General features: G+C 38.2%; 1 protein-coding gene and 1 pseudogene across 3 annotated transcripts; both read left to right on the top strand.

Moving 5' to 3' along the window:
* The first annotated feature begins 4 nt into the window (after positions 1-4).
* Positions 5-4,618, top strand: LOC111321809 (S-acyl fatty acid synthase thioesterase, medium chain-like; annotated as a pseudogene). Its single transcript, XR_015994648.1, has 6 exons — positions 5-156; positions 806-946; positions 1,058-1,157; positions 2,180-2,343; positions 2,907-2,989; positions 3,891-4,618. The product of XR_015994648.1 is annotated as an S-acyl fatty acid synthase thioesterase, medium chain-like (transcript).
* Positions 4,619-4,754: 136 nt separating this feature from the next.
* LOC148717808 (uncharacterized) lies at positions 4,755-7,113 on the top strand. 2 transcript variants are annotated; one of them, XM_088743174.1, is made up of 2 exons: positions 4,755-4,999; positions 5,305-7,113. In XM_088743174.1, the coding sequence occupies exons 1-2, from the start codon at positions 4,852-4,854 to the stop codon at positions 5,619-5,621; spliced, it is 465 nt and encodes a 154-aa protein (XP_088599300.1). In that variant the 5' UTR covers positions 4,755-4,851; the 3' UTR covers positions 5,622-7,113. The 2 variants fall into 2 exon arrangements, with proteins under 2 accessions (XP_088599300.1, XP_088599299.1); XM_088743173.1 differs by having other exon boundaries at positions 5,200-7,113.
* Positions 7,114-14,543: the final 7,430 nt, after the last annotated feature.

Below are 14,543 nucleotides of genomic sequence, written 5' to 3'. Positions count from 1 at the left end.
AATGATTTATGGAAATTCCAGACATGAATTCAAAATGGCTGCATTGTGTTTATCAAAAGCATAATGCAAAACTTAGATTAATATGTTTTCCCTGGGCTGGCGGTGGGGCAGCGTTCTGTGCCAACTGGGGTAAAAAGTTTACAAGCGAGATAGAAGGTTTGATTCATAAATATTCGAGAATGCTATTTGTCAAACAGAGCGATATGGAGTCTTGGATAAAATGATAATTAATATCCGATTTAAAGGGTTGGTTAGGGATCGATCATAATATAGTTTTTCAAGTAATTAAGAGTTGTAGAAAATGAAATAGTGATGAAAGTATATGGCCGATGGCTGATGATTTCCGAGGAGTTTTTAGTCGAATTAACAACCTCCAAAGCCTTCTGAAAGAGCCGTCGTTTTCGGTTACCTTGATTATTCTCACACTTAATATTAGATTGATTGGTTGTAAAATTTGTAATATTTTTAAAAGGTTATCATAGATATAATTATTAAGGCCTCTCCCACTCCGCAGGTTTACGCCCTGCATGATCAAATTCTCCCTACTGTTCTCTATACATAGTGACATAGAATGATTCATCCAACAATCAAAGCTTGTTATAGCTTTGTGATCATTTCCTCTATTCTCATGATGTCAATGAATGATTCAAAAGTATTACTCTAAGAAGAATTTAGATGTTACATCAGGTCACACTTACAGTATTAAGGGTTAACCAATCATCTTGATCTAGAATACATCATGTTATACCATTGTCTTCTGCATTCATGGAGTGTTCTTTTTTTTTTTTTTACTTAATATCCACAGTGCATGGAGTTTGTTTACCTGTTAGAGAGAGTAGGTTCAAGGAACCCTTCATTGTTGATGACTGGGAATCATTTTTAAATGATTTTTGTGCGATGTTGTGGATCTTTTAAAGGGGAAGCTGTTTGCATTTTGGGGTCACAGGTTTGTGAAAGACTAAACTTGTTATGAACCTTTGCATTTTTAGAATTTTTGTTTAGAGGCAGCAAGATGTGAATTGACCCCTTGTCTCATAACCTGTCAAATTTTTTGCAGTCTGGGAACCAGATTGTGCTTTGAAACAGCAAGGTACCTGAAACTGAACTACAACATGCAGCCAGTGCACTTGCTTATATCATCAGCAACTGCACCCCAAGTCAGTGAAAAAAGGTTTTGAAGCTCATAAGTAATAGAATTGTAATTTTTGAGTGTTGTGCAGGTTCATTTTAACCCCAGGAGTTCCAGTTCTTCAGTGAAAAGCAGTACTTGCAAAATGTTTCCCAGGTTAAAATAATAAGAGTTTCTTGATTGCCATATATAGTGGCCTGATTGGAGATTTAATTTGACCTTCGAAACTTTTTGTGTTACACCTTGTCACTTTTACTTTCTTCAGTCCCTAACCCCCCAAGGAGTAGGAATGAAAAAAGAATGAGTGTTTCTCAGGACAACTATTGTTTGGCTAAATATGAAGTTTTAGTAGAATGAGGATATCTGGCAATTAATATACAGTGAAAGAGGGAAAAGAAACTGGTTTGAATTATCAGAGTGTCCTAAGGAACAGGGTAAAATACTGTGTTTGATTAGAGATGTGAAGTCCATTTTGTTTTAAAATATCAAGAATTTTGAAAAAACAGAGTGTGCATAAAGCAGTACAGACAACTGGGACCTTAAATGCATTGCAAGGAAGGGAGAGCTTGTTCCCTTTTTCCTGAAAAAAAAAAATTAGAATTTGTCCCTTGTCCCAAGATGGCAAGTTCCCTGAAATTACCCACTATGCTCTCTTGATTCTTAAAACTGGGCAAGACTCTCTAAAAGTTTCATGTCTTGGAACCATCCATTCCTTGGTGAAAACAGAAACGAAGATTTCCATGTTCCTTGAACACACCACAGTCCCCCTTTTCCCTAAAATTTATTTTAACGATATTTTTTCCCCTGCCAAAAAAATTGTGCTCATGTTCTCCTGCTTCCTAATATCCCTGAGAGGCTCCCACTGACTGAAATATAAGTTCTATGGCAGTAAACAATCCTGGACGTCTTCTAAGGTCCTACCTCCTTCCCTTTTTAAGTAAATATGCTTCAATGTGCCTGGCAGATTCGGTAGTTTGTTGATTTAAAGATCAAATAATGAAGTTTACAAGTCTTTCTTTTCAACCAGTTTTTCTCACGTTTCACCTTCAGGTAGCAAAAGTAGCACTTGATGTTTCAACACTAAGTGATGATGATTTGATTAAAAAAATCAGCAGCTGGGGAGGAACACCAAAAGCATTGACAGAGAACAGAGACATGATGAGGATAGCTGCATGTGTGTTTAGAGCCGATCTCACACTCCAGCAGAACTACAGGTGAGAAGGAACTGTGGGACCTTACACACCCCTTAATTACCCCCCCCCCCCCTCCCACACCACGTTTCAGCTCTGGCGTTATCCCTCGGTCTCGCAATCTTTTCAAATCGTGCCATTAGAATCGCGCTTGGCGATATTATGAGTGACAAGGCTTTTTTTCCATTTCAACAGCTCCAGCCTGCGTTTAAGAAGCAGACTTAAAATATTCTTTTCTTGGACCCCCACAATTCAAAGTATGTCGAAGCGCTCTGCTACCTCTGCTTGTATGCTTCGCTTTGATATTCTAGGAGCTATTTGAATTCAGTGTAAAAGAAGCAAAACACCGTCTTTCAACCTTTTTCTGGCCACGAGGCAGTTTTTGTTAGTCTAGTATGAGGTGTTATCTCGGTATTTTTTAAATAGCTTTTTTTAAAAAGTAGTTTTCGGGCACCCGATGAAAAAAAGGCAGCGAGCGGAAAACGAGCAAGAACAGGTAGCAACACAGACGATGAAAGACCTCAACAATAATGTCTTCAATGTCGATCTTTTAGAATGTTTCTTAATTCGAACATTATCACTTCTAGATTTGAAGAAAGTGCTACTAATGTCGCCATTGATTGTCCTCTAACTTGCTTTGATGGATCAGGTGATCTTCACGATCAAGATGGTAAGTGGGTGTTGATATTTCCACTAGTGATTCCCTACCCCTAGTTAGTGCGTGATGGTTAATTTTTTGGACGACAGGCCGTCGTTTCGTTAACTTATACATGCGTTATTGGCCAAGCGTGAGGTGAAGATGGCCGGATATTAGCAGAGTTCTCTTTTTGCGTTTTTATGAACAGAGATGAAGTCGAGGTCCATAAAAAAGCAAAATATGAACGAGGCTTATATCCAACCATCTTTATCGAATGAGCTTAGTTAATAAAGGATTCATAGCAAGAAGATTTCGATTTACTTGTATATTTCAAGAGACGTCAGAGAAAGCCAACTGTGTTTGTAGCACAATAAACCTACAAGAGTCGTTTATGTTCTCTTTATTTTGACTGTCTTTTACCGCTTTTTGCAACTCCATCGCCGACACTGTCCAAAAACTTACGAACTTTTGTGTAAGTTCGCTCCAAGTAATTTTCTTTCTTGTGTTGGCAAAAGCGATCTATCCTGAGTAGGCTAGATAGGCCCATCTTGTTCGCCAATGCAGCGTAGCTTTAATTCTGATGGTTGTCGTTTTATTTATTTATTTTTTTTGTAAGTGACTCGGACGAAGGTCCGTTTTTCCTCTGAAACGAGTGAGAATGCAAAAGGAGGAACTGTACAGTTCTACAAAGGATCTCGGGACCGCAAGTGAACCCAGGGCAGCAAATGATCTTGTTAAAGGAATGTGGAATGGCAAAGGTATCAATCTAGAATTTTCTGGAGTGGTTTCCTCGACCTGAGTATTAAGGGGGTTGACGAAAGGGGTTCCCAGGGTGCATGTGAGCCCTCATCACCAGTCACGTCTCAAAATCCGGTTCACAGCCGTGGGCGACTTATATAGGAAGGAAATTAAGGTTTTCTCTCCTTTACGACAGGCTGGGCGGAACTCACATCAGGGTCTTTCAAAAGCCACGTTCTAGCTTGAGGACACTTTTACTTCATGGAAGGGGGCAATGAATCATCCCTCACAAACCCTATTTCAAACGCCTTGCGACTACATTACACTTCAAGTCCTTGATTGAATTGTGTGCTGATCCTGGATTTAGCCGGATTTGACCAGACTGATAAGGCTGAGTACAATGAACAAAACACGGGCCAGTATTTTCGTTATCTTGTAGAGGAAGTCCTTAAAAATGTGAGCTCTGAAATTTTGGAAACACATCAAACAATGTCCTTACAATGAAGTGGACAGCTGAACTGAGACGCATCAAGGAGAACTTAGTAAGACTGAAAAAGGTAGAACATCATAGAATAGAATTTAATCCACACTTTGTGCAACGAGTTACGATTAGTTTTCTCACGTTTGTGAACATCGGCATTGTGAGTTGTATTTAGAAAGAAAAATAGAGCTCCTAGTCGGTTGAGTTGCCGAGCTTAACGGCGAGTTCAAGTCACATATGTTTTTCAGATATTTTTGAACAACGGTACCGTGCGAAGAAATCGACATGTACATCAATGGAAATGGAGTAATGGTCGGAAGTGAAAAACAAAATTTTTGTTTTCCCCGAGCTTGTTTGGTTTTACTCAACTATGCTCATTTCCTAATGAGAGATGAGTTGAAAGAATTTTCGCATGATAATAAAATATCGATTGTCATCGATGATTGCGCTCCCAATTTTCTTCCACATTTTCAAGAACGTCATCGAATTCGCTCGTAATGTAGTAGCGTAGTCGAGCGTAGTCTCGTTTTGTCCCTCAAACTACCTTTGCACCCGAGAACCTCGCGCACGGATGACCCAAGGTCGTCTACTTTGCATTACAAAGACTTTTCGTGTTTACGTATTGCCATGGACGCCTTGAGCTGCGACGAGTGGTGGACATATCAAGCATACAATAATGCCAACACAGAGTAAGAAATCAGTGTCTATAACACCCACAGACAGACCTGCCAAACCAAAAAAGAAGAATAAGAAAGAATCTAGTAGAAACAGCAGGAATTCCTTCAGTAAAACCACCACATCGGGAGTTGACAACTCCAGCGAAGGTTTGTTATTTCAATGCTATTTGTTTATTCCTTTACTGAAAAGAAACATCGGGGTGAATATTCTCATTTGAAAGAGATTCACACTTACCAGATGCTAAATTTAAAGATTCTTTACAAAGAAAGAAAAAAACGCTGTGATGAAACGTAAAGATCTTTATAAACGTAATAGGATTAAGATTGATTTTAAGTGTTCTGTGAAGGAACCCATCGAAAGTCAAGAACGAAGTCACGCTCAGATACAAGTGACGTTACAGAAGGGAAAGTTGCAAGCGATATAAGTTCAAAATCGTTTTCTTCGAGGACAGAAAACACGTCTTCTAGTAACTGGCGGACAAGCAGTTCTGATGGAAGAAGTACAAGCAGTGGTGGCGAAAACGTCGGGTCAACAACTGGCGTAAATTCTGGTTTGGACACGAGGGACAGCGAAGTGAACAATGTAACTAAACGTTCAGAGTTAACTCGAGTGAACGAGAGTTTGAGATGGGATTTGACAGATTGCGACGACCCTGATGAAGAAGAGGAGAGATTAAGAATTTATAAATTACACAGAAGGAAGAGATACATGAATTTCTTTCATAAACGAAGTGGCGGTGAAGGACAAAGTAGTCAGTTTTATGGGTAGCGAATTCGATAGACAATGAACTCAAAGCTTGTGTTTGTAATCGAAAATCATTTAAAGTACCAACTACGTACAAACTTCTCTCAAAGAGAATTCAATATTGCCTGATTAATAAGTCAAAACTTGTCACTGAGTTTTCAACATTTTAAGAAAAAGATGACTTTATTTATGGACAAAGTTCGAAAAAACAATTAGCGAGAATCAACTAGGCTTTTAATCCCAAATCACAAAGGTGACGGTTCACACTCCAACTTAAAAACTATTTCAGGGGTACATTTGTAACTACTTCGTACATGATTTCAACAAAACAGACCAACTTTTGTTGGCAAATAACTTTTACTTTAAATCGAAAGTTTGCCCACGTTTTAGAGGATTACAAATGGAGCTCCAAAGGAGGAAAATTGGCATATTTGTTTAACTAAACTTTTTATTCCCAAGGGCTAGTCCGTATGTGTGCAACAATTTCATGTCCATAACAGTTGTAAGTATGGTAGCGTCTGGAGAAATATTGAGTGAATTAATAATAATTATTAAGTGCAGTGCGATGTTAAAAGTTTCAAGGAACAAACAAACTACCATTCGTCTTTGATTGAAAGATGAGTTGAATAACAAACAACAAAAGTGGCATTGTGCTTCGTGTCAAACTAATATTTGCCATGGTAAGCCATTGAGAAGGTAGCTTGTATATTTTACACAAACCTATTGTCTGCAGTTGCCGCGTTTGTTTCAAACCCTCATTAGAACCGTCAGAACAGTCTGTACGTCTCGTGATATCCAGCCTACATATTTCTGTGTAATCACATTTTTGTTTGTTATTATTCAGTTTTTATTTTTCTTTAAAAATTTTGATGCTAAATTTTTTTCAACTTAATCATCTGTACATGATCCGGGTGTTAGCCCTCACCAATTTTTCTGAACCATCTTCGATTCCTTGTTTAGTTCTGTTTACGCTGGTTTTCAAAATTTTCAACTGATGAAAGACTCTTAAATAAATGAGAAGCAGAGAAAAAATGTGCAGCACGTTATGCGGGCCAATCAGACCGTAGTTGCCGTTTTCTTTAACCAATCAAACGGACTTAGGCTTTACCTCGCGAGTAGTTATTATTTTGTTATTATTTTATTGGCTTTCAAGTATAAAATAACTTCAGCGCAAGTGATTTAACAAGCCAACACGATTCTTATAATGATCACGGATGCACAAGAAAAGCGTAAGACTATGGGTTAAAAGCTTCTGTGGGCAAAAATGGTCGCGGCGTTTGGAAACGGAGAGAACTAGCATGCGGCCTAAAGGAATTTTGAGTCTAAATTTGTATAAGATTTCTTCCTGCAGAGAAGAGTAAAGATGGGAAAGAGGAATCGAAGGAGATTCAAATATCACTGGAAGACTCAGTTAGATGAAGACCAAAGTACTACTTTCATTTTACAGTCGATTTACTCCTTACCAAACAATTTAACATATATACAATAAAATATATATACAAAGATCGGCTCTAAATACAGTGGAACCTCGATTCATTGAAGTGGCAAGGGGCTGGGGAAATTGGTTCGTTATAACGAGGGTTCGTTATATCAAACACCGAGATTTAGCGAATTTGCGGAAAAACAACCAAAATGTTCGTTATATCGAAGTATGGTTAAGAATTGTTGTTATTATTTTTGTGTGTGTGTGTGGTGTGACCGTTGTGCTTGAAGTCTATATATGATGTGGCTACAGTACACTGTACAGGTCTGTACATAGCTGCAGCACCGGAAACTAAACGGGTCAGCTAAATTTTGACAATTACAATTGGGCTTGTCAAACGTCATAATGAAAAAGTTAATGAATAGCACGACCAAACAGAAGCTTTAAACAAAAGTAAACCACTTTACTACTAAAAAATTGCGCATCAAGACGCCCAATCAAAAATTTTTCTAATGAAAATTGCCTCATATTTTGTCTTTCTTTAAAATGCGCCATTCATTCAAGAAAAAGAGCGCGAAAATTCCCTCTTTTTTGTACCAGACTTGTCAAATGAACATGAACGTGTGTACAGGAGTGAAAAGCAGAACGCTACTGTATAGTACTGCACTTTTGGTCTGTTTCGCATTCGTCTTTGGTCAGGTGATGACATTTGTTCGTTATATCGAGGTATCTGTTTACATTTGGGTTTCTGGATTGTGTTCGTTATAACGAGGATTTCATTACTTCGAGGTTCGTTAAATCTTCATCTTAAAGTAACTTTGGTCGAGCTGCAAAGTATCGTTCGTTATACCGAGGACTTCGTTATATAGAGGTTTGTTAAATCGAGGTTCTACTGTAATGTAACAAACAAGTCATTGTAACTTTTTGAGTTTCTTCTCGTACTTTTTTTGTGATAGCCTTCATTCATTTGTCAGGGGTGGACTAGTAATACCAGCGGAAATTCGCAACTAGGACCTACCCCCCTCTTTGAAAAATCCTAGGTACGCCCCTGAGTGCTGCTTGGTTTGAGTGTCCTGTGATTTCGAAGGAGGCAAACTTCTTTTTCCTGTGATTTTCCCAAACCAACACTAGGCAATAAAAACACACTTGCACTTCGAGCAGGACCTGCATGCTGCAGTGCTCTGCAGCATGCATTAAAAGGAACCTTCCCGATGCATTCAAATTAGACCAAAAAGGCAATTAAACCCGGATTTAGAATTTCACACTGAGCCCCAAAGTGGCAATTAGCTAGGGTGGATTATATGACCACTATACCAGGCCGAGTTCAATTGGCAATTAGCTAGGGTAGATTGTATGACCACTATACCAGGCCGAGTTCAATTGGCAATTAGCTAGGGTGGATTATATGACCACTATACCAAGCCGAGTTCAATTGGCAATTAGCTAGGGTGGATTATGTGACCACTATACCAGGCCGAGTTCAACTGGTAATTAGCTAGGGTGGATTGTATGACCACTATACCAGGCCGAGTTCAATTAAATTCCGCAGTGAATTTACAGCGATAAATACCTTGGGTGGCAAAGGCTGGGTAAAATAAGTAACGCTGATTTGAGGAAATATCTTTTAACGAAACTTTGACGACAAAGAACAGAATCTGCGTTCTATACACCGAGACTGAAGCTAGCAGGAGGCTCGCCAAGACTTCCCATTGAGTCCGCTAATTTCGAACTTTATTGGAAAACCGTAAATAAGAGTTACTTTTGCTTTTCTCAAGAGTGTTCGTAGCTTTTTCTGAAATCAGTGGAACCCTCGAATATTAAGATTATTTACATTTATATTCTAATGAAGAAAATTTTTTTTACGGGCGAATTTACCATCCAGAAATCAAATACTGAAATAAGTGTACCAAGAACGCTGAAAGATGCTAAATTTCAAAATTCTTTACCAAGAAAAGAAAACACTCGTGTGATGAGACGTAAAGATCTTTATAAACGTAATAGGATTTGTTATTTCGATACAAAAGAATATGTCAATCAGTTTATAATGCACTAAAAATTTACCACGTAACCACGCTGGTCGAACTTTCTGCCGCAAATTTTGAAAACAAAGCAGCATGTGATTTCAACACTGTAAAAAGAGACATCTCTAAAAAGTTTAGAGTCACCAGGCATTTTGTGGGATAAGTAATATCCTAAATTTATTGCATTTCATGACTAGTTTTTTCCTCTGACAATCACAAATTTAGTCAACCTTGTCTCCATCTATTTTGGATTAATTTGTATTGGATTACATTTTCGCAAAACTTGATCTGTTTGACACTTTGCCTCATGCGAAATTGGCGTTTCCAAGTAAACCAATCAAATCTTATAAAATCTGAATTTGCTTGTAGCCATTGAAATGGCGTAAGAGGAATCGTATGACGTCACAAGGTGTGACGATAAGTTCAACAGTGAATCGGCAATTTGATTTGCAAATTCAACGTCCGCAGGCGTTGCTACTCCAAATTAATATTTACGGTCGGGAGCCGAACGGGGCAAAGTCATAATCTATAATCGAATTCGAACTGCACACAGCCATGTACAGGATCAGGTTGGATAGAGATGGATTTTATCAGCCTTACTCAAACAGATCAACGACTCACAAGCTAGCTGCGCAAAAGATGCAGTCAGACTGGTTCCTGAGATATATTCAGACGGTATTTGTATGTACACCCTGGGTCCATCACAGGCGTACAAGAAAAAAACCTACCTATATAGCATGAACAAGAAAACATCTACAAAGACATACATTTGCGAGTTATTATTCTACCCGAAAGTGCTTAATAGAAAGCACATTTCCGTTGTAGTCCACTACCCCGCGAGGAACAACGCTAAACCGCATACTTATTACAAAGATGTCCTATGTTTTGTGCCAAGGTGCTTGGACCACCATCAGACGGAAAAGATTGTGACCGAACCAAGACTTGAGGAAATCTATAAAACAGTGCTGTATCGTCAGCCTCCGAAGCGTGTACGAGAATATTCATCTTCTTTGCATATGGTACCATTTACGTTCGACACAGTTCGATAAATGCCGCATTTTGTAGCTGATCTCTTCCGTCGAAAAAACTGGATGTTAAATTATTCGTTTTTTCACAAATGAGAAGCATCTGCGATGTTTTGAAAACTTTTGCCAGTGATCAGTTTATCAGCGGTTTATCGTGTGCCGCCGCATTCATTTTTATAAAGGGTACAAACAGTAGTGGGGAAAACTTCGGCTAAACAACGAGCGCAAATTCTGGTTTAAACACGAGGGACAGCGAAGTGAACAATCCAATCACACGTTCAAAGTTAACTCGAGTGAACGAGAGTTTGAGATGGGATTTGACAGATCGCGACGACCCGGATGAAGGAGAGGAGAGATTAAGAATTTATAAATTACACAGAAGGAAGAGATACATGAACTTCTTTCATAAACGAAGTGGCGGTGAAGGACAAAGTAGCCAGTTTTATGGGTAGAATTCGATAGACAATGAACTCAAAGCTTGTGTTTGTAATCAAAAATCATTTAAAGTACCAATTACGTACAAACTTGTCATGGAGTTTTCAACATTTTAAGGAAAAAATAACTTTATTACATATGAACAAAGTTTGAAGAAACATTACCGAGAATCTACTAGGCTTTTAATCCCCAAGCACAAAAGTTCCGGATCACACTGGAATATCAACTTTTAAACTATTTCAAGGGTACATTTGTAACTATTCCGTAGATGATTTCAACAAAACAGACCAATTTTTGTTCGCAGATAGTTTTTACTTTAAATCGAAAGTTTGCAATCATATCAGAGGATTACAAAAGAAGCTCGAAAGGAGGATCAATTAGTTTAATAGGACTTTTTAATCTCAGGGGCTAGTCCGTGCGTGTGCAACAATTTCATTTCCATAATATTTGTAAATATTGGAAATATGCTAGCGTCTGGAGAAATATTGAGTGATTTAACTGAATAATAGTTATTAAGTGCAGTGCGATGTTAAAAGTTCAAGGAACAAACTACCATTCGTCTTTGACTGAAAGAGGATTTGAAAAACAAACAACAAAAGTGGCATTGTGCTTCGTGTAAAACTAGTATTTGTCATGGTAAACCATTGAGAAGGTAGCTTGTATATTTTACACAAACCAATTGTCTGCAGTTGCCGCGTTTGTTTCAAACCCTCATTAGAACCGTCAGAACAGTCTGTACGCCTTGTGACATCCAGCCTACATATTTCTGCGTAATCACATTTTTTGATATTTCTTCAGTTTTTCTCTGTACTTGCTACCATACAAGTTTTGTCCTGTGCTCGCCAAGTCACAGTTTGTCAATCTTAAAAATTTTGATGCTAAATATTTTTCAAGTTCATCATCTTTAATCCTTGTGTTAGCCTTTGCCATCCTTTCTGAACCATCTTCAATTCCTTGTTTGGTTCTATTTAGTCATACTTTGGTTTTCAAGACTCTCTCTGAGTAGTGAAAGACTCTTAAATGAATTATGACAGACAGAGAAAATTGTGCAGCACGTTATGCGGGCCAATCAGACCGCAGTTACTGTTTTCTTTAACTAATCTTTAAACTTTAATGATAAATACTCCCAAAAAAAAAAGGTTTTTCAGTACCTATTTACAAATATGAATGCTAACGATATCTGACAAGCTATTGTTAAATTCTAAATTCTAACTGTCACTCGATCATTCATTCATGGCAAGTTTCAGGACTTTCTTGAAGGCCTTACAGATGTAACGTTTCTCAGGTCTTCGTCTAACATGTTCCACAGAGATACTGCTCTAGAGGCGAAGGACCTTTGGCCGGTAGCTGACCTTTGGCCGCACATGACATGCGTATCACACGATTTCTCTTTACTTATGATTGGTTCTATGGCCGATTAACGTGAAGCTGGGAAAGGAAAATCAAAAAGTGGCGTCGGGATTTCATTAAGATGAGGCTTCGCTTGTTAGATTCCTTGGAGCAAACAGGGTATTTTATTATTATTTTCTTGGCTTTCAAGTATATAATAACTTCAGCGCAAGTGATTTGACAAGCCAACGTAGACGATTCTTATAATTATGCACAACAGAAGCGCAAGACTACAGGTTAAAAGCTTCTGTGGACATAAATAGCAGCGGCGTTTTGAAACGGAGGGAACTAGCATCCGGCCGAAAGCAATTTTGAGTCTACATTTGTATATGTCGGAAAAGAAACTCGTTTATTACAATTGAAATTTAATATTAAGTAGAACAGCCTCGATGAAACTTGTAACGAATAAAAATAGCCTCGGTGAACCTTGTAACGTATAAGAATAGTCTCGATATTTCGCAATCCATGATCGAAGTCCATAGTTTGTTTACTGAACCAAATAAGAAGAAAGAACGTGATATTTTGTAATAATGCTTAATTTAGGTACTTTACATCGTTGTGAACTCGTACACGTGATTCCCGGAAAATTACTGCCTCGTGTGGCAGAAAACGTCTGTAAAACGTAGGATTGTTAGTTAGTTCGTCTGATCGTGAACGTGATAGTAGTCAGATCGTTGGATTGTAAGAACCGTAGAAATAGAAAAGTATACAGTCCTCTAGATTGTTGATTGTACCAGCTTACGGGGCCGTAAGAAATCCCCGACAGTAGAAGATTTCTTCCTGCAGAGAAAGAGTAAAGATGGAAAAGAGGAATCGAAGGAGATTCAAATATCGCTAGAAGACTCAGTTAGATAAACACCAAAGTAATACTTTCATTTTACCGTCGATTTACTTCTTACTAAACGATTTAAGGGAAAATGTGTTCATGGATGCTATACATAGTGTAATAAACAAGTCATTAGGAACTTTTTGAGTTCCTTCTCGTACTTTTTATGTGATAACGTTCATTCGTTTGTCAGAAGTGGACTAGTAACACCAGCAGAAATTCGCAACTGTGACCTCCCCCCCTCTTTGAAAAATCCTAGGTATGCCCCTGAGTTCTGCTTGGTTCAAGTGTCCTGTGATGTCGAAGGAGGCAGAATTCTGATACCTGTGATTTTCCAAAACCAACATTAGGCTATCAAAACACACTTGCACTTCGAGCAGGACCTGCAGTGCTATTCACTAGTAAGGGGCTTCCCAATGCATTCAGATTTGACCAAAAAAGCAATTAAACCCGGATTTAGAATTTCGCACCGAGGCCTAAATTGGCAATCAGGTTGGATTATATGACCACTATACCAGGCCGAGTTAAATTAAATTCTACTTTACAGCGCTAAATACCTTGGGTGGAAAGGCCGAGTCAAAAAAGTCTTCCAAGACTTCCCGTCGAGTCTAATTTGGAACTTAATTAGAATAAGAGTTACTTTTGCTTTCCTCAAGAGTGTTAGTAGCTTTTTCTGAAGTCAGTGGAAACAAAATGTTAAGATTATTTACATTCATATTCTAATAGAACATTTTTTTTTACGGTCGAATTTATCATCCAAAAATCAAATACTGAAATAAGTGTACCAAGAACGCAGTCTGAAAGATGCTAAATTGGAAGTTCTTTACAAAGAAAGGAAAAAAACTGATGTGATGAAACGTAAAGATCTTTATAAACGTAATAGGATTTGTTATTTGCACACACAACAAATCATGTGAATCAGTTTGTAATAGACAATAATTTACCACGTAACCACGTTGGTCGAACTTTCTGCCACAAACTTTTATTTATAATTAAAACAAAGCAGCATGTGATTTCAACACTGCAAAAAGAGACATCTCTAAAAAGTCTAGAGTCACTATGCATTTTGTGGGATGAGTAATCCAAAATTTAAAGTATTTCATGACCAGTTTTTGCCACTGACAAACTCCAAAATTTATAGTCAACTTCGTCTGCATCTATTTTGGATTAATTTGTATTGCATTACATTTTCGCAAAACTTAATCTGATTAACACGTTGCCTTATGTGAAACTGCCGTTTCCAAATAGACCAATGAGATCTTATAAATTCTCAATTTGCTTGTAGCCATTGAAGTGGCGTAAGAGCGATCGTGTGACGTCACAAAGTGGGAAGATAAGCTCAACACTGAATTAAACATCGACAATTTTCGATTTGCAAATTCAACGTCTGCAGGCGTTGCTACTCCAAATTAATATTTACGGTCGGGGACCGAGGTGCTTAGATGTTGTTTGTTCGACGAAATCTGTAATTGAACTGCACACAGCCATGTACAGGACCAGGTTGGATAGAGATAGATTTTATCAGCCTTACTCAAACAGATCAACGACTGACGCACAAGCTAGCCGCGCAAAAGATGTAGTCCGACTGGTTCCTGAGATATATTCAGACGGTATTTGTATGTACACCCTGGGTCCATCACAAGTGTACACCTACCAATATAGCATGAAGAAAACGTCCACAAAGACATATATTTGCGAGTTACTATTCTACCCGAAAGTGGTGAATAAAAAGCACATCTCCGTTTTAGTCCACTTCCCCGCAAGGAACAACGCTAAACCGCAAACTTATTACAAAGATGTCCTATGTTTTGTGCCAAGGTGCTTGGA

Source organism: Stylophora pistillata, chromosome 13, assembly GCF_964205215.1.
Source record: "Stylophora pistillata chromosome 13, jaStyPist1.2, whole genome shotgun sequence".
Classification (NCBI taxonomy): Eukaryota; Metazoa; Cnidaria; class Anthozoa; order Scleractinia; family Pocilloporidae; genus Stylophora; species Stylophora pistillata.
Note: the sequence above shows the minus strand (reverse complement) of the source record. Positions and strands in the feature narration are given on the sequence as shown.

Bases quoted from the DNA above. Each gene is read 5' to 3' on its own strand.
- LOC148717808 (XM_088743173.1), top strand. From the start codon at position 4,852: ATGCCAACACAGAGTAAGAAATCAGTGTCTATAACACCCACAGACAGA. The intron at 5,000-5,199 runs GTTTGTTATTTC...TGTTCTGTGAAG, and splicing joins AGTTGACAACTCCAGCGAAG to GAACCCATCGAAAGTCAAGA.